This window comes from Vespula vulgaris, chromosome 1 (genome assembly GCF_905475345.1).
Source record: "Vespula vulgaris chromosome 1, iyVesVulg1.1, whole genome shotgun sequence".
In the NCBI taxonomy this organism is placed as follows: Eukaryota; Metazoa; Arthropoda; class Insecta; order Hymenoptera; family Vespidae; genus Vespula; species Vespula vulgaris.
Genome location: NC_066586.1, coordinates 2,060,393 through 2,081,109, shown reverse-complemented (window position 1 = coordinate 2,081,109; position 20,717 = coordinate 2,060,393). Strand labels below are relative to the sequence as shown.

Here is a 20,717-nt window from a genome sequence, read left to right as displayed (position 1 = left end):
GAAGATATTCTCGGGATATCTCATAGGTAAGTAGGTATATCAAAGATAAGAAAAAGGAAAAAGAGAGAGAAAAAAATATCGGCGAATCTTTCTGTGAAAGTTACTGCGGCTTCGCGTAAAGTCGGAAAGGAGAACGGAATTCGATCGTACGGATAAATGCATAAACACTCTTCGGCTTCCTGTTTGGACCATTAGCTCCGACATGGGCCGTGCAATCGAATCGAAGGATCAAACGGTACGTAATGGTCGCGTGCTGACTTATACGGCAGACCAATCGTATTCCCACGAAAATCAAGATTACAGGTCGAGAACAAAAGTTGTTATTTTGATAAAACGAAATTTATTCTGAAATAATCTCATTAAAAAAAAAAAAAAATATTTATTAACTGTGCGTTCCTCTTTTTCTTTTTTTTTTTTCTTTTACTTTTTCCCTTTCTGTAATCGCAATAGTATTTATTGAGAAATCAAGCATAAATAACGAGGATTTTAGCTCGTTCGTTTTAACGAGCGTAACAACGAGTTTCTATTATAAACGAACGATACAGTCGATTCGTAAAATGAGCGGACACACTATATCGGTGAGAAGGACAGGGGAGGAGGGTATGTGGATGTATATGTATATGTATGACATGCGATCGTTGGCCCATATCCTGCCGACTGGTGAACTCTCGGAACATTCCACGTCCTTTGGAATACCAAACGATATGTAGAACACCGGGCGTAGGTATTTCCACACGAGTTAGGAATAATAAGATTTCCTAGCGTTTCCAACCGCATGATTATACTCTTTATTCAAGTACGTATCGTTAATGAATATGGAAACGAACACCGGAGAACGAGTTAAAACGTTTATACGTTGGAAAGATTCTTCTACAACTAGCAACCTGTAATTCGATAGTTAATATCTCGTAATGTTGCTTAGTACGTGAGAAAGATTATGTTAAATGTCGAATGAAAAGTAGAAACAAAAATGAAAAAAGTGAAATTTTTGTCCCGTTGCGTTTTGCTAAGCGTCTGAAATGAGAGGAGAAAAAAGTAAAATTATTTAACTTAAAAATTAAATGAAAAATTAGAAAATTTTAAATTATTATTACGTTTCGTCGCATTTAGAAACAAAAGTGTCAGAATAGAAATTTTATATCAGTACGTACGTGCGATGTAAATGTGTACGTACATACAAAACTCAAGGTGATATCGTCAAAACGTAATGTTTCTATAATATTTTCCTTTGTGAGTAAACAAAGAAAAGATCCATGAAATTTCCACGAAATAGTATTCCCAACAAAAATAATCGAGCTCCGAATTACGTGCCTTTCTTTACATTGAAGGTGCCCGAGGCAGCATCATCGTTATTTCTACGCGTTATTTCGACGGGCGACAACTCCCTCGAGGCTGGCTAGACGACTAATATCCGTACTGGCGAAACTCTCCATCTCCTTCCTTTCGTCCTTCATTCTCTTCTCTCTCTCTCTCTCTCTCTCTCTCTCTCTCTCTCTCTCTCTTTCATTCCTTTGCTTTCCTTTCCCAACTATCCGTTATTATGCACACGTCAGGAAGCTTTCGAGCAGCCCTCTTTGTATTTCGTAGTAACAACAACGTCGTCCATGTTTTATCTCTCTTCTTTTATCATCTACTTTCTCTCTTTCTCTCTCTCCCTCTGTATGTTTCCAAAAAAAAAGAGAAAAAAGAAAATAACAGAAACAGAAATAAACTGAATGGAAATCGTTACGCCGACGATCAAAACTTTGTCTTTACGCTTCCAAAGAGAAGTTAAGTTAAGGAAGTGAGAGAAACGAAACGCGCAGTAACGACCTCGTTGCTCATGCAAACGCGACCAAATTCAACGGGTGTAATTTTCGAATCTGTTTAATTGCCGTAACCGTTCGCGGAAGCACAGGCCCAACTCGCATGACTTCGACCAGCTTTATGCACGTTCGTTCGGGCCAAACGTTCGTTTGTGCGCGTGCCTTTCTCGGTGATTATCGCGACTCGTCCCTTTTCATACGAGCGACTCTGATTAAAAGCAGATTCGTCGGGAATACTTTTTCAACGTACACCATTTTCCCTATCCCTTCTCACCAACTACCTTGCCAAGAAGTAAACTTTTATTCAAGGATCGTAAAAATAGAACGAGATGAATACCAAGTCAGAGATTTTTAATATACATCGCGATGATTATGTTCCTTTTTTTTATATATATGTATATATGTATAAATGTGTCAGCGATTTATTCTATCGTGATAAGTCACTTTGCATTTATTATCGCGATCGCTCGTGCGATAGTTTGGAATTAAAAGATTTCTTTTCCTGCAGAATCGTCGTCTCTTTTCAATCTTTTTAATTTTTGTAACGTCGTCGAAGTTGCTTATAAAATAGTTTGAACGAAAGTTTTTATAAGATCGGAATTTGTTCCGTTTGAAAATCATTGAATTTTTACGAAAGATTATGGTATTTATGTAGATCTTTGGATCTACGTAGTTAAAGATGAGAAGAGAAAGATAGGAGAAAAGAATCGTTCGATTGAGATCCTAAATCATTTAAGATTTCGATGGGTCCAAAGTACGGAATAAAAGTGTCGTGTCCAATCGCCCTTGAAGGACCATCGAAATAAAACAAACGTCCTGAAGTGGCCCCCAAAGGAATAAAATTCTTATGGGGCATAACAACGTACAAATATTTGCTCATCGTAAATTACATACTCGTACGATGAGACCAGGTCATATTCCTGATAACGCGCTGACAAACATGTCCGGACGTAGATAAACACACGAAGGTAAACACGAACGAATAATCGTGGAATTTGAACTTTTTTCACGTATCTTTTAGAAATTCGTATTTTTGCTGAAAAAATAAGAAAAGAGGGAGAGAGAGAGAGAGAGAGAGAGAGAGAGGGAGCGAGAAAACAAAACTGAATTTTTCTCGTATTATCACGTCAAACAGCGATAATAAAATCTAAAATACTACGCATATATGTACCAATAAATATGTATTTGCGAATGAAATCGATTAAAAGTTTAACTCCGTTCGAAGTTCAGCGTAACAATCGAATTATTAAGCACGAATCGGAGTTAAATAAAATATATCTTCACCTACCAATAAACTATCGTAACTTATCTCCCGTAGATTATTCTGAAATAATCCACTTTCGAACGATCCTACATTTCGATTTCCGCGTTATATGCCCCTATAAACTTTACTTAAATAAAATTTACTAACGTATAGCCAAGACATAAATCGTCGATTTAAATTCAACAGGATGTAAAGATCGCAAGTGAATGTCGTTATACTACTAGCGTGAACTTTCTATTTTCTCCTATTTTGTTAGATTCATTCGTCGTTCTGTTAATCTGCCTCGAATAGAAATTCCGGTATCGTTAAGTATCAAGTAAGAAGCAAGTTCAAGAGAGATTCGAATCGGTTTCTGTCACACGAGTAAAGAAGAACTTCATGGGAGTAAAAGGTAAGAGAAGAGGGAAGAAAGGAACAACGAATAGAAGGAGAAGAGAGCCGATATTATACCAACGTAAGATCTACCACGGTAAAACGCATTAGAGCAGGTCGGGCACGTTTTACTTCTATCTCTTTCTTCTCTCTCTTTCTCTCTCTCTCCCTCTTTTATTTCCTTCTTCGTTTTGTTAGCTCGATGCCCTTGAATACTCACGACCTTTGATAGAATACACATAGAAAGATTCCAAGGTTCTCTCCGTAGGGGCGCATCAAGGGCCCTACGAAGAAGCTAGACGAAAAATCTCAACCGGTTTCTTCGGGTAACGTTTTATTGAGACATAGGTTAGTGTGCCCGATGTTTATTGATGCTTAACATCAAGTAAGAGTTTAAAAATTATGGATCTTTCTTATCCTCAGATGTTGAAGGTAATAAATACAAATCGGAAAGACGGAGACACACGTATATTATACTATGGATGAGTGTTATGATGGTCTAAGGGTTTTTGAATGTTAGGCTAATATGATGTCTTACAGCAGGAGCACGTTCGTAGGTTATTAAAGAAGAGGGAAAAAAGAAAAAGAAGAAAAAAAGGAAAAAGAAAAGAAGAAGAAAGAAAAAAGAAAAAGGACGAGATCCACCGTAGCGAGATTTCACGTATATATTTCTCAACTATGGTTCTCTAGAAACGAAACTCGTTCGTACGTGTTATTTTATTCAAAGAAATAAAAGGTCCACGGAAAATAAGCATCGAAGAAAGAAAATTCTTTATGGGGAGAGGGGAATTAAGATAGGTAGTTACTTATCAACGGGAACATTCACCGAGCACGTAGAAAAAGATTCTTCTTAGCGAAGTCAAAGGATTAAATCAAAGAAACTTGTCGTATGGTACATTTCTTATGCAAGCCGCGAGGATTTCAAGAAACGCGGGAGAAGTTAATTCAAGGCAGTTGGTCGTCTTTGTCGTCTTTGTCATCTTTGTCGTTGTCGTCGTCGTCATCGTCGTCGTCGTCGTCTTACGGAGCATGTGGTACCTTAAGATGTTTCGACTTAATCTTCCTCAAGCTTTTCAACGGAAATGTTACTTTAGAAATAGGAAAATACGACGAAGAGGAAAAAAATTAACAAAATCCGGCTTTTAATCTTATATAACCGAACGATAGAAAATGAAAAAAATGAATTTTTAATATCATCCATTGAATAAACGAAATAAATTCACATCTAATTTTCTTTTTTCTTTTCTTTTCTTTTTTTTTCTTGATTCGAAGAAAAGCATAAAAGAAATTTTATAGATATCAAGCAACGACGCGTTAACGCGCAAAAATGGAGCGACGCAAATGGAAGATAGGGAAACGGTAAAGCTCAGAATTGAATTTCCTTGAACGCAGGTGCTAAAGCAAACGAGAGATGATCCTGACGATGGTTTACGAGTATTCGTGAGAATGCCTCTGTGCCGAGAGAGACCATACCTCCTTGCTGCTGGTATACCGCCTATCTATGAGGGAAAGAGATATGCTGGATAATCGTCTCTCTTGCTGCTAGTCTCTTGCAACACGAATGAAAAAGGGACTCACACCGCACTCCAAAACACGGTCCTATTATTCCACACGTGCGAACATTTCGCGGGAACAATGGTCCCCTCGTTATTAAGGGTTTTCATCTTTCTCTCTTTCTCTTTCTCTCTTATTCTCTCATTCTCTCTTTCTGTTTCACACATACTCTTTCTCTCTGGTGAAACACGAGTGTTAGAACTACGTCCGCCAGTGTTATTCCAACGGTTTCTTGGAACGGTCCCTTTTTCGTTTGTCGGCAAAAGTAAGAAGTCGTGAAAGTTCCCGGCGGCGCAGGTCGGGTCCGACCCGACCCGACCCTACTCCGAACAACGAGAATTCGTCGGCCCACAGCTTTCGGCTCTCTCTCTCTCTCTCTCTCCCTCCCTCCCTTTTAGCTGCTTTTCTCATTGTCTCAATTCGTCCAACCGCAGGAAAAATTTTCTTTCCCCCTAATTGGACCGACGTTCAGTCCGCGTGAAAAGTCCAAAGTTGGCTCGGATTTCTCGACTGCTAATATCCGTTCCTTTTGTCTTTCCGATGGTTTCGAACTACGTCAATGGGTTCTTTCTGCTTTTCTTTTTTTGAGATTAAAAAAGAAAAAAAAGGGAAAAAGAGAATAATTACTTTCTACATAGAGACAGGGATCTCTAGCTCGAGGTTGTTGTAATTTTCAACACGTTCAATCGTCATACCGCAAAGTAAACTTTCATTATTCAAATTCAAATCGAAGGTAGCTGAATAAAAGAATGAAAGAAAAAAAAACAAATAAAAAAGAGAAAAGCAAAGAAAAGAAAATCTCTCTCTCTCTCTCTCTCTCTCTCTCTCTCTTTCTATACCATTAAATATAAATATTTGAATGAAAACGATGCCCCTCGATCTATACTTATGACTTATGGAACGGTGAACGTGTTAAATAGACATTTAATACCCAGACCTCACGCTTTTCTGAGAGAGAGAGAGAGAGAGAAGATATGAAAAAAGAAAAAGAAAAAAGGAGAAAAAGAAGTGAAACGAAAACGAATAAATCGAAGTAGAAGTTGAGCTCTCAGAGCGTTCGAGAAAATAAAGAGAATGGAAGGAACAGATCTGGGTGGGTGGATGCACCCACGCGATTCCATGAACGTTCATGCCGTAAAACGCAGTCGGGAAAAAGGATGGGGTCGTCTAAAGAGAGGAAGAGAGATAGATAGAGAGAGAGGGGGGGGGGGGAGGAGAGAAAGAGAAAGAAAGAAAGAAAACGGAGAATAGTTACGATAGGAGCAGATAGAGAGTACATGTATGGGATAGAATGAGAAAGAACGATGCAACTGGCGTCGTAAGGACAGAGGAGGACGAAGCCAAGCTAGGACGAAGCTAGGACGAGGCCACCCGTGGAAACGCGTTTTACATAATCGCTTCGCTAAGAAGACCGACCGATGGCTCTCTTTCACGAACCGGATCCATATATCCAAGAATTTCTCGAAGGGAAGCACAAGTACGAAGAATCCGTACAATAGTCTCCGTGACTAGCTCAAAGCTATGTATTTCTCCAAGTGAGAGTGGCCCTTCGATCTCTCTCGATGCATCGAGAGATCCGCCATTCTATCGATACGACGCCACGCCTTTAATCGCACCTTACATCGAGAACTAGCGTCCATTTGAATCGTCGTGAGCTTAGTCGTGTCGTCTAAATTCTTGGCGTCTTCTCTCTATTGCCTCCTACGCATTGGAAACAAGAGAAAGAGAGAGAGAGAGAGAGAGATTGAACGGAAGCCTGCGTAATACGAGTCGAGATTTCTTACCTCTTAACTAACGTAGATACTTCAAACTATTCCTTTGGGACTTAACGACTTGTCTCGTTAAAGTTAAATAATTGGACGGATGAAAAGTTATTACTTTTACACGATATCGATATATCCTATCGTTTGGTTAAACTATATTATTATCCTTCAGTTAATATTAACATAGTTATAATCATTTCTAAACGATCGTAGATATTTATTAATTCTACGAAATCGGGATGGTATCTGCTGAAAGTCCAAACCTTTAAATATAGCTATGTATATATATATATATATATATATATATATATATATATATATTCGAGAAAGGACAAAGAAATAGCCGAAAGATAATCGAGGACATTGGAGATGTTCGGGCAAACCCAAACGAGATCCTGACCTCCCAGGAAGATAAATCGTCGTGGGATCTCCATGGCTGCTGCCGTTCTTCGTGTTCCTGCCTTCGAGGCTTCACAAGACTTACGTCTCCCTTTCTTCTATCTATCTTTTTCTTTCCCTCAAAGACTCCTCTTCGATTCCTTCGCAAGTTAATCTCTACTCCTCACCTTTACCACCTGTCTCCTTGCTTCCTGAAATCTCGAATTACACATTAAAACATTTCGGAGCTACTTTTACTCGCTTGTCAGAAAAAGGAGCAAAAAATTGTGTATCTCCGTCTCTCTTTTTCCTCTTCTCTCTCTTTCTCCCCCTCCCTCTCTGTTTGTCTGTCTGTCTGTCTGTCTCTGTCTCTCTTTCTCTTTATCTCTCCCTCCCTCTTTCTTTCTCTCCCTTTCGACTTTCCTTAGGTCAAGTTAAATCTTGGTAGGATACGAGTACCCTCTTGGACCGCTCAAGAGGGTCAAGATTAATGTGGCATTTCAAGAAGCGTGACCTCTCTCGAGGCGTGTCAAAACATTTGAACCGTTTTCCCAGTAGTGGAATCCTTTATCGTTAACACTTGTATATAGATCCGGAACATTTAGTTAGATCGTCAAGACGATCCATCGATTTAATATAAATGATTCGTATTGAATTAAAAAACAAAAAGAAATGAGAAAGAAAAAAAAAGAGGAAACGAACGAACAAAAATTTGTAGAAGAAAAAGAATTTAAATAAATTTTTGTATAACGTTATTCGCTCGTTTAGAAAGTTATTACGTTTTATAATTAGTATTCCATATAGAAGAACATTCGAGATTTATCGACACCACATGCCCGGCACTTTGGAGTAGACGAAAGCGGTGCTCTTCAAAGAACGACACTCTAACGACCGTCGAGGAAGGCGTGTGTGCGCGTGGGATCACCAAGAGATTCGTTCGTCGCGGATTCCACGGTAGCCATTCGTAACACGAAGCACGAAATTCAAACGATTAATCCTCTCGACGACGAAACCTCTCGCCAGCCAAGAAACAAGCTCATCCAATGTGTGCGTCATCGATGCTCTCGAAACGGAATCTTGAGAATCACCTTTTAATCTTGGCATGTTCTCTCGAAATTACGTAATACAGGTCAACGAACTCTATTTTTTATATATATGTGTATATATATGTGTGTATGTATATATATATATATATATATATATATAAATATATATTTACGTATATGTATACATCGAATATCTATTTGACGCGATCAAATTTAAGAGTCTGAGAGTAATCCGTTATTATGAGCATCCCTGGCGAGGTTAAAGGCTGCCATTGATGAGAATTCTTTTCTAAAAACGGAGTCATCGAGATAACGATATAAATTAAGTGTACATGGATTTATCTCTCCGACCGTGCCGAAGTGAATATGAAAGATTGAACTTCAACGGTATAGACGATTATTAATAAAAAAAACAAAATCAGAGAGACAAAAAAAAGAGAGAAAAAAAAGGAAAAAAAATGAGAGAGGAAAAAAACGACAACGAAAGAGAAAAATAATTTGCGACATCGAAATAAGTAAACATATTATCGCATTCATCTCGTAGAAACGTAGTATACCTTACACGTATATATATATAGTATATGTATATATATAGAAGATCGAACGAGGAAAAACAAGAAAGTTGCAGCCATGATGACACGATGTCTAGTGACGCGAACGGAAATTCAACAGAAAAAGATTGAGAAAGAAAGAAAGAAAGAAAGAATGGTAGAAAAAGAGAGAAAGGGAGAAAGAAAATGGAGAGAACAAAGAAGTACGAGTGGAATGCGAAATACATGGACGACTCGGCTCGCAATTCTTGAATTCCATGGCGATCGTGGGCGATATGAATCGAAGAATCGTTCCTTCTTTTTGAAATATACGTCCGTCTCTCTCTCTCTCTCTCTCTCTCTCTCTCTCTCTCTTTCTCAGTTTCTTCCTCTCTCTAGTTTTCACTGTCGCACGTAAACACATAATTTACATGATCAAGCTCTTTCAAAACATCTCAGAGAAATATCCGTTCGTTCCTTCGATAATACATCGAGGAGATATAAATAACGAAAAAAGAAAATAAGAAAAGAATGACAAGAAAGAAAAGCAACGCGTTTGTATTTTATAATTTTTTGATATTTCGTGGAATAATAATTAATATTTGAAAAGTCATGGGTGTTTTTAATTGAGGAGTAGAATCGTGATAAGAGAGATTACTTCTGTAAACGCTAAAGAGCGACGACTTGAACGTTCTTATCCGTGCTTAACTTCTCCTTGCTAAGTCTTTCGATCGCAAGGACGGTAACGTAGCAAACAGGTTTCTCTCTCTCTCTCTCTCTCTCTGTTTCTATCTGATCACAGGCGATAATTAGTTCCGACTTTAATTCCACGTAATTCGTGTTCTGATTCTTGCGTCGACAAAAAGATAACCGACCGAGAAGAGAAGAGAAGAGAAGAGAAGAGAGAGAGAGAGAGAGAAAGAGATTAAGAGAGAGAGAGAAAGAGAGAGAGAGAGAGAGAGCCGATCTTCGGACACGAGAGTCTTCGAGGCGATTACATAACTTCGCGTGCATCGCGTTTGCACGCGTGCGAAGAACAGATTACAGAGAACGGACGAAAGAAATTGAGATCTCTATGGAAATGTTACTTTTAACATTCGCTCATTTTCCATTTCATGAGACAGAAAGGAAAAAAGAGAAAGAGAGAGAGAAAGAGAGAGATTCTATTGACCTATAAAACGAACGATTTATTTAAATACGGTCACAGATAAAAACTTTGATGAAACTTTTTTCTAAAAAAGTTAATCTCTTGAAACACTTTCGTGATATACTTGCATTATTATATTATTATTATTATTACTATTACTATTACTATTACTATTATTATTATTATTATTATTATACAAATTAATAGATAAGTTCGTTAAAAACTTTTATCGAGGAAAAACGATGGGCGAAGTTCAAACTAAAGGAAACTTCGACTTAATTAAGCTAGAAATTTGTTTAACGATTGATCGACCGACCGATAGAAAATCAAACTTCCTCCGATCGTTTTATATACTTACCTATTTAAGTACTTACATACGTTCATACATATATGAATACATACATACATACATAAATACATACATATATACAACATACTCAAGCTATTTTCTTTAGATTCAATAGCGTTCGACGAGCTATACATGTACTTACATATATATACAACCACAATGGTTTCATTACGTTGTCCCAAAGGATACAACAAGCAGATAAAGAATACTGAGAGAAAGATAGAGAGAGAGAGAGAGAGAGAAGGGTTTTCGCCGATACACGGATACGATTTTCCGAGCGAGCAACGTCGTTTCCCAGTGCTCCTCGTTGCATTCCGATTCCTCCCGATTCGTGGCTGGATTCCAGTGGTAATACCTCGAAGAACCACCACGAAGAGGTTTCTCTCCATGACCAGTCGGCCCGATAGGCATGCACATACGTATGAGCTTGGTTCACAATGGCCGTTCGAACTTTTGAAGCGTTCTCCCTACTATTCCTACTCTTCCTCTCTCTTCTCCTACTACTCTTCCTCATCCTCATCCTCTTCTTCCTCATCGAGTCGAATTTAAAATTGAAATCACGGTCCTACTCTTTTCCCTCTTCGAGTTTCATATATGCTTCCCTCCTCTCTCTCTCTCTCTCTCTTTTTCTCTATTTTTTTCTCTCTTTTTTTTTTTTGATTCTTTTTCCTTGCAGACCTCAACGACTCGTATAATCTTGATTATCGGCGCGAATAATGCGACTTTTCTCTCTCTCTCTCTTTCTCCCTCTATCTCTTTCTTTTTTTCCTCCTATTTTTTTTTTTATTTTCTTTTTCTATCATTTCCTCTACTACATCGCCCTTTTCTTTCTCTTTCTCTTTCTCTTTCTCATAAGCACGCGCACGTCGCATGAATTTGCATGAGTTAAATCCGTCTGGCACTTGTCCAGGACGAATTTCCAAGCTTCGCGGACAACTCTCTCTTCCTCTCTCTCTCTCTCTTTCTTCCTTCTCTCTTCCTTCTCTCTCTCTCTCTCTCTCTCTCTCTCTCTCTCTGTCTGTCTCTTTTCTCTCTCTCTCTCTCTCTTTCACTACGTGAACGAGAGACTCACTCATTCATCGATCCAGACGGCACACGAACGGAACGTAGCGTGTTTATGTTGCGGTAGACGGATGCCCGAATGTTTACATTGGACCGAAGTTTTTGGAGCCGAAGAGGAAATCTATGCAAATGTCCTAACCCTCCTCCAAACGTAGATGTTAGTCTAACTAGTAACATTTACTTTGATTAACATTTTCACGTTAAATTGGAATGAAATAAATTCAATTTGCTACAATACTCGAATTATTCTAAATACAGTGTCTAAATATGTACATTATAAATTGTCCGAAAAATTGACGCGAAAAAAATGTTAAGTTTCAAAAGAAAAAATAAGTTTCAGAAAATGTTTCAAACTATTCGATTTGTTAAACTACTCGATACTTTTCGGATGGGAAAAAAATTTTCTTTTATTATCGCGATTTATATATGGATTTTAAGTCGTTGCAAAAAAAAAAGAAATGAAAACAGTCGCGAGAAACGTTAAGTTCGAAAAGAAGAATATTTTTTCATTGACTCTGATACGACAGGTATCCCTTTAGGTCTTTCGATGATAACTTATGCAAAAGACGATTCGTGCGCGACTTGGGAGAGAACTGTACGGAATTCACGATACTGCCGGCTATGCATTATAGGAAATACGATATCCATCTTACGTCAGATCTATGGGATCTTATACAGCCGCGGCAGCACCTTGTTCGAAACAAAACGAACGATTGAACTTACTTACGTTGCCCGCGAGAGGTACGCGGCATTCCTCTCCTTTTCTCTCTTCCACGAGATTCGAGACGTTCACCCGCATCCTTATTTTGTGCGATTTAACCACGGAATCAACCGACTGTATAAACCACTATTACTTATCTAGATCTTTGAAAGACATTCGCTCTAGATATGTATATATACAAGAGAAACATTATTTATTTTTTGTTACTTTACTTAAATGTTGATTTTGACGTCGATCGAAGTTTACTTTTATGTTCAACTAAAAAAAAAAAAAAATAAAAAGCAGAAGAAAGATAAAATAAAAAATAAATATAGTTACATGTAGATATATGTACATAATCGAGTGACGAATATTTTCGTACGATTTTAAAATATAATTATATCTGTAGTAGTTTCTACAAGACGTAAAATCTTGAGAAAATATTCTAAATATACAAGTGGTAAAAATAGTAGATATCAAATTATTTATTCTTCGTTACGTTTAAACTGATATTGCATCAATAGTTTACTGTAATCATTACTTTAATTTTAGGAGTGAAAAAAAAAACGGAAAAGTTATATTTTATATACATGTATACATAATTAAGTGATAAATATTGTTACGATTTTAAAGAATAATTATACGCGGTGTATTATACTTTCGAGATATAAAATTATAAAATCTTGAGAAATAAGAAATGATCATGGGATTCCTTAAGTTCTTACCTTGCGGAATTAACGGTACGGACAACATGGATTTACGAAGAAGCCGTGCGAAACGATGACTACAGGAAAGAGTAGTGATCGAGAATCGACTCGTACGTAAGCTCGATAGTGAGATCCTTATCGATTTCTCTCTCTCTCTCTCTATTTATCTATTTCTACCTCTTTCCTTTTCTTTCTTTCTGCAAGCTCGTTAAAAAAAAATATACCACAGTGAATTCTCCCATCGAACGTCCAGAGAATAAATTCGTTCGTGACCGACTGGAAGATAAACGTTCGTGAAATCGTATTTACTTAACGCGTTTTATGAGTCGACTCGATCGACTTTTATTATGCAAAAACGACGATCTCTCTTGAGACCTTTATCAAGGGTAACGGTAAGCACTTTGAGTAGCTATGTGCATAACATCTCAAGCAATCATTGGCCTCCTTAAAGGTGTCAGTACTTCTCACCGCTGATATATTTATTATATCTATATTGATCATTGATTAACTCGTTTAGATATATTCAATAAAATTTAGAAATCATAATAACGTATATCGTAGGATATTGTAAAATTTTAACAAATATACTATATGTGTATAATATATATATATTTTTTTTGATCGGAATATATAACACTATAATAAACAGTCAATAAAGAGTTATTAAAAAATCAATCTGAAACGAATCTATCTTTAATCATTTTCTTTGGTATTTATAATTAAACTATATAAAAAAAGTAAATATTATGATCATAACTTCGATTGTGATCAATGATTACTCTTTTGTACTATTTACTTGGAAATACTATCCGAAATTGATCTCGACGTTCAAACGTATCGATGGTAATCGATTCTTTGGACCTAACTTCGTTCCAGCTGATAGCCACCATCTGCTACGATCTTATTGGCCGGTCAGTACCGTTTATTCTTCGAGAACACATTTGTTCCAGTGTACTTTGTCGGCGCACGCTAGGCGTCGAACATATCGAACTCGATCGGACAGATCTATTGTTCGTTGGCACACGGTGGGCGCAACCACGCGGAAGACACTCGCTTACCGACTTCTCTTGTGACAGTAAATTTCGCAACGTTCTTTTAGAAAAAAAAAGAAAAAAAATATATAATAGGATAAGGATCAAGGAACGAACGAACGGTTGGAAAATTAAATTAAAGTAAAAAAAAAAGAAGAAAAAAAATTTTCTGCTCGATTTTGTAACGTCGGCCAATAAATAATAATGTCGAAATTTTTAATACGCGATTCGAAACAAAATTCCTTAGATCAGAATAAAAAAAAAAAATCTATAAAACTATTTCGAGACTGTTTAATATCGAGAATTATTTCAGAATACAAATCTACGAGTCTACTCGGAACTTTTTTAGAATCGAGAAGGGAAGAAAAAAGAGAGAGAATAAAAATTAGATCTCTTCTTCGTTCAGAAAGAGAAAAGAAAAAGAAAGATTAAAAATCTCGAGAAAGAGATTAATCGATATCACGAGAGAAATCACGTGAGTAGTTCTATTCGGCAAGGTCGAAAATATTAAAAAATGTCTTTGTTACTCGTCGAAAAGTTGATCTTATTAAAATTAATATCGAAACTATTGCGTGTAATAAATCATAATGAAACGTGCAAAGATGAATGTAAACAGTGGCGAATAGTAGGAAATCGAGACGTCAGAAAGACTACGCTCCTGGTCAACGTACCATTCATGAGGAATTTACGTTCATCCTTCTCTTTTGCTTCCCTTCCCCCACACACACCCCCTTTAGATGCATGCAATTCCTTTCTCTTTCCGTCTCTCTCTCTCTGCTTCACACATACACATACACATACGCACACACGTATGTACACGTATATAATACCCACATAGAAATGTGTACACACCGTATAGATCCCGTATCGTTGAAGGGAGAGAAGATAGACCCTCTCATTGTGCGCACGGATATCCGCGTCACCCAGCCGCAAAAGATTGTTCACGTTCGTGTTTGAAAACCACTCCATTTCTCTCGGAAGAAAAGAAAATCTCTCTCTTCTCTCTCTTTTTTCTCTCTTTCTCTTTCTAAACCGCACACGCGCGAGCAGCCGGCCACGAACAATTAGAGCCCTTTCAGACATTCCAGACGACTCGACTGTCGCGATTTTCTCAATGCACCGAATGCATAGGACAAAAGATATTCTTCTTTGATGTTGCAATTAGAATTTTTATGAAAGCGAAATGATAATGAAGACTTCGAAGGCTATCTCTCTCTATCTCTCTCGTTCTCTCTAGTTCTTTAGCTCTCTTTCTCTCTCTTTGTCATAGATCGTTAGAATTTGTTATTCAGACATTATTTCTTTCTTTAGAAAATTTTAGAAAGATAAAGAGAGAGAGAGAGAGAGAGAGAGACAGAGACAGAGAGAAAGAGAGAGAGAGGGCGAGAGATAGAAAAAGAAAAAGAAAGCTTTAATCATTTTAACGACAGAAACTAGAGGGGTTCCGTTAAAACGTTATACCGGATATTATAGGACGACGTTCTCACACTACTCCCTTTTTAAGGGTCGTCGTAGTCATCGTCGTCATCGTCGTTTTCATTCTTACGAGTTGGGTGTTCCTCTTCGTACTTTGAATTCTTCGTACTTTCATACATACGACTAATCGTTTTACATACTTACCTACAAGTTATCCAACGACTACTCGTTAAACAATTACTGTTGCAATGGATAATAGTTGAAGCGATTATCTTGATAATTGACTCGTAAAAGAAGGGAATGCACTTAAAATATAATTAGAAGCAGCTTTAGTAATCCGTACGTACCAGATTTACTTTTAACACACTTGACTTCTTGGCTTCGTGTTTGCACTTTAACGAGGAACGATTGGCGGAAAAGGATATGCGTCGACGTAATCATGTAAAACGGAGAACGACCGGCCGACCTACCAAACGACCTACCAAACGACCGACTCAACCAGGCGACAAATTAGCCTGATTTCATTGTTCGAACGAAACTCAACGTTTGAAACGACTCGACCGAGATTTAGCGTCGACGTAATAATTTTTAACTTTTCTTCTTCTTTTTTTTTGTTTTTCTTTTTTCTTTTTTGTCGCTTTAAAAATTTAACAATTATGTCGAGTTGAATCAAAGTTGTCTACAAATTAACATCGATAAATTATTTATAATTTATGAACACAACAGTTTTAATACATTTGCACGTAAGTAGTTATCGGTCGCTTTATAAATTAATTCCATTTCAATTTTTACAACTCGGTTCTAAAACGAACATCTGACTGGATGTCACCCTTTCCTCTTTTAGACGTCTCCTTTTGACTCTTGCCGCCACAAACGGTACGAAGAGATTAGGATTGTGCTCGCGTGTATTGTCCAAAAATTTTTTTGTTATTAAACTGATTAAATATCCTATGATGATTGTTAACAGGGATCCAATCATGGAATACCAAATGTACGAGATTCGATTTATAAATGGAACGCTCGAATCGTTACTGAAAAATAAAGAAAACGAGATTTTTTGATTAAGATTAAGATCTATCATTGATCGGGAGAAAGCAAGTTAGTATATTTAGATCGATATAATCTAATATAGACTTTATATTGGTCGTTATATTAAACGCTCGACTTACTACCGGAAGCATGTGTATATGAATAATATATACACATAAGACAAACAGAGAGAGAGAGAGAGAGAAAGAGAGAGTTTAGTACACAGAGGATAGAAAAGAAACCAGGAAGTTACTTCTTCCGTGTAGTAAATTACTGAAAAATCTCAAGTATCTTTTAACGTAACGTTAATTAACGTAACGTTGTTCAACGAAACGTTGCAGTTGAAATTATCTATTGAGCAGTTTATCAGCATAATTTCCCAATTAAATTACACGTGTCAATGAGATATTTTAACGTGCAAACGATAAAATATTTAATATTTAATAAAATATTTAATAATTATACATACCTGATCGTCAAGTTTAATCCAATCGTCTCATTCAACATCAGTAACGTTCCATTCTCACAACCATCGATGGATACTGGCAACATGGTTATAACCTCTTTCGGACCATAAGCCATTAAACATAACAGAATTATAGAGAAAATCATTCCAACAATGGCACCAATTTCGTTGGGACTTTCGAAAAACATTCCAAGTGTAAAGATGCCCAATAATGGGCCACCAATTATTCCGGACAATGCGATCACTGCCTCGATTAAGCTACCGAATTTTGAAGCTCCTAGAGCGATACAGACACAAGTTATTCCGTTTATAACGGCAAGTAATTTACCGATAAATGTCGTTTTTTCGGTTGGAAATGTAGCACCAATTTTCGAATAAATCGGTTTTATATAATCCTCGAGGATAATAGCGGCTAGCGAATTCAACATTGCTGAGATCGTGCTTAGACTCGCACTGAAGATACCGGCAATGAAGATCCCCGTTAAGCCAGGTATATGATCTAATTTGTCAACTACAAAATATGGCATGAGTTTATCGTTCGATGATATTTTTTCTGACTTCACTGGATCGCAATCCTTGTAAACGGCATACATAACCAGGCCTGAGAAGATGGTCATAATTGACAGGATACTTATTATTATTAAATTCAATACTACGGCTATCTGGGAATCTCTCAACTTTCTAAAAATCACAAAATAATATTAGTCAAATGTTATCCTTGGAATTTTTCTTATAAATACAATGATAATTTCTATTTTTGGATATGGTCGAGTGTATGTATGTAGGTATATTAGATTAAATTAATCTTACTCGTTAGAATCGTGTCTTGTAACATTCTACCAGAGCAGATACTTATAACCGAAGCAAATTGCGGAAGTATTCGTTGGAAGCATTCCTGCGAGACGGGGAATAATTCGGGATAGTAAATCAACAGTTGTATTTATGAGACCAACATCGAGGAGAAAAACCGGTGTTTATCTCGTTTGAAATCCAATGAAACGACGACGTCTTACTTGCGATCTATCATTGCTAAGACCTTTTGGTAGGGTCAAATATGTTTGCGATATCAGGATATTGTGACGTTGGTACTAATTGCTTGCCGGTACCGTAGGGATTCGTTTAGATATTATCTAAATCATTTCTCCCAACCGTTATCGACGTACCACATAATGAGACTAACTATTTACGATTTGCTATGGATCGAAACGATTAATAATTTTTGTCTCGTACTTGACGGTCAAAAGACGTTGGACCTGCACCTGATTGACAGCAATAAATGACAAGTACATGAAAAATCCGCCGAGTATTAGACCCAAGTGTGTGTGACGTGTAGTTAAGTCCAAATTGTACCTGTTCAAACGAACGATCGTTGTTTTTATTAATCAACTCGATAACATCAACGACCAGCAAGGAAGGATTAATAAATAGATAAATAATTGTAAATCAAAAGTGACGTATAACTCATGCGAAAGACTTACTTGGTAAACTCCAAACGATCACCACTTATAGATCTGTTCCAAACATCATAAACTCCGTCCGGCAGGATACTGATACCGAGGCCAATAATGCACAAAAGCGATATAAACATAAGCATGGCTTGGAATACGTCGGTTATCAAGACAGCCTTGATCCCACCGATCGTTGAATAGAACGTACAGATTATGCCGATCAAGATGATACTTAAGGTACTGGACAAGCCGGTGGTTGCCTCCAGGGCTAATGAGGGAGCGAAGAGAACGATTCCCGTGTGTATAGTCATATGGCAGACGTTGGCGATGCTGGCCAATAATCGAGCCCTTATTCCGAATCTTCTCTCTATATACTGGTGGATCGCAAAAGAAAAAAGGAATAAAAGAAAAGGAAATTTTTAATTTTTATCTTCGTCAAGATAAAAGAAGATATAATCTAATTTTTAAGAGACATACGGAATGCATTTTCAACATATTGATGAGTTATCTTAAACGAAGGTCCAAAAGACTTTAGCCTCTTAGGACACTCATATAATAAGAACTACCGTACAGGTTCGACGAAACGATGCTAAGGAACGAACGAACGATCGATCGATCGATCGATCGATCGTTCGATCGTTCAATGCCGTCGTCAATTACCTCGTAGACGCTCATGAGTTTCAGCTCGAAGAAGACTGGTAGGTAGCAGTACATGGAGATAGGCGTTCCAATAACGAAGCCGAGGTAAAACAAGACGAAGATCATGCCGTGGACATAGACTTCCGCGCTGATTCCAAGGAGCGTAATCGCGGACATGAAGGAAACCGTCAGGGCTATCCCCAACGGAACAATCTTCATGGATCGATCGGCTGAGAAGTATTCCTATCCGTTGATAAAATACTTAGCACGGGTATACTAAACGAACTATCGTTTTATCGATTTATATATATATATATATATATATATATATATATATATATATATATATATACATATATCAATGATATCATTAAGAACTTAACTAATAAAATATTCATACATTAATTTTATAATAGTCCCACTTAATACGAGAACTTCCATTTTTTACGATATGCATCTTAGAAATAAGGATCTATATAGTTCGGCGTTATTAATACGATCGATCACGGGTTTTCTTTTCTTTTCTTTTCATTTCTTTTCTTCTATTTTGAGTAAATTGAATCGCAATTACGTGAAAGTATTTACGTTTAAAATTGAACGTTTAAAAGTATAGGAAAATAACGATGATATCTATCTCAATGGGCTCTCTTACAAGACAAGATTTATCGTATCGTAATCAGATCGTAATGATAGTTTGAGCGTTAATTAGCGTCCACGAGTATTTCGGAAATCGCTTACCGTAGAGCAAGCGATAATTTACTAGCGATCTATAGTCGCTAATTTATATACTTGCTAATATTTATCCTTTCGAGAGTAAGATCGTTATGGATAAGAAACGCGGAACATAGACGATCTCTCTTAAGTATCGCGATCTTGGCGTATGGTTCAACATGAATTATCAGTTATATCTGATTGCAATCTGAAAAAGAAAGAGAGAAAGAAAGAGAGACAGAGAAAGAGAGAAAGAGAAAGCTATTGATTTTTGAACGTTTCAACGTCGAAATTAATTTTCTAGTCTGGTAACCACCTCGGCAGTTCGTTGTCGACCGCCGGTGAATCGATAGTAGATCCCGATGGCGGAAGAGATCGATAGAACTATACCAACGATCGCATAGTCGAGCAATTTTAACTTCGATGTCCCAACCTCGGTGATCTGTTCCTGTAAACAAAGTCGTTTCTTCTAATGTTTGATTTTATATTATTTGGAAAATTATAACATATAATCGTAATTATGAAAAAATTTTGCACGTGTAACTCCGATATCAATTGAAATCCTTAAATATTATTTACAACGCAAGTAACATCGAAATATAATATATATCTTTATATATGCACGATGAGCAGAATTGAACACAGATAAAATTTCCGAAAATGTAAATTCACATAGATTTTGCATGCATTACAATCGATTATTTGATACATGAACATGAACGTCACACGAACGATAAGATATTTCAAGATCTGGCAATGTTCTCTAATTATCCGTAATATGTTAATATAAATTTTTTAAAAATATATAATATGTATTAAGCTTTGCTCGTCGAATAAATAACGAAAAATATTTTTTAGGATAACCGTTTGAAAACTTTTTTATAACACTCACATCCATTCTTCTTCCGATAGTACAAACTTTGAATGAAGGGCTAACAATGCGATATCGATGCAGACCACGTAAAGATCATATAGATCTTCCTTCTTAAGAATGTCGTCGGCAAAAGAAAACGAACGATCGCGACGTGGACAACGACGTCGTCACCGACACAGCCAATGTCCGTTGATAAGATAAAATGAAGTGAAGACTTTAGAAAGGACCGAAGAGCGATCGTGTGCACGATGCGATTGTACCTGCGCGAACAAGCGTTCTATTTCAAGCGGGAGAAAAAAAAGGCAAGCGAAGGTTCCTTCCATTACGTAAAAACTTGGCTCAGCATTATCATTTTCCAAGACACGCGATAAACATAGTCAATTGTTCGAATTGTACAAATGATTTGATAACATTACACGTAATTAA

At 37.0% G+C, this 20,717-nt stretch overlaps 2 protein-coding genes across 7 annotated transcripts in view; one reads left to right on the top strand and one right to left on the bottom strand.

Annotated features, from left to right (window-relative positions):
• Positions 1–20,717, top strand: part of LOC127069508 (tensin-3) — a 157,294-nt gene that overhangs the window by 9,276 nt on the left and 127,301 nt on the right. The window lies entirely within an intron of this gene.
• On the bottom strand, positions 15,509–20,549 carry LOC127069696 (putative sodium-dependent multivitamin transporter). The gene is made up of 7 exons (XM_051007012.1): positions 20,310–20,549; positions 19,734–19,865; positions 18,728–18,949; positions 18,098–18,441; positions 17,850–17,969; positions 16,623–17,300; positions 15,509–16,155 (listed from the first exon to the last, which is right to left on the bottom strand). Exons 1-7 carry the CDS (start codon positions 20,313–20,315, stop codon positions 15,906–15,908), a joined length of 1,752 nt encoding a protein of 583 aa, XP_050862969.1. The 5' UTR covers positions 20,316–20,549; the 3' UTR covers positions 15,509–15,905.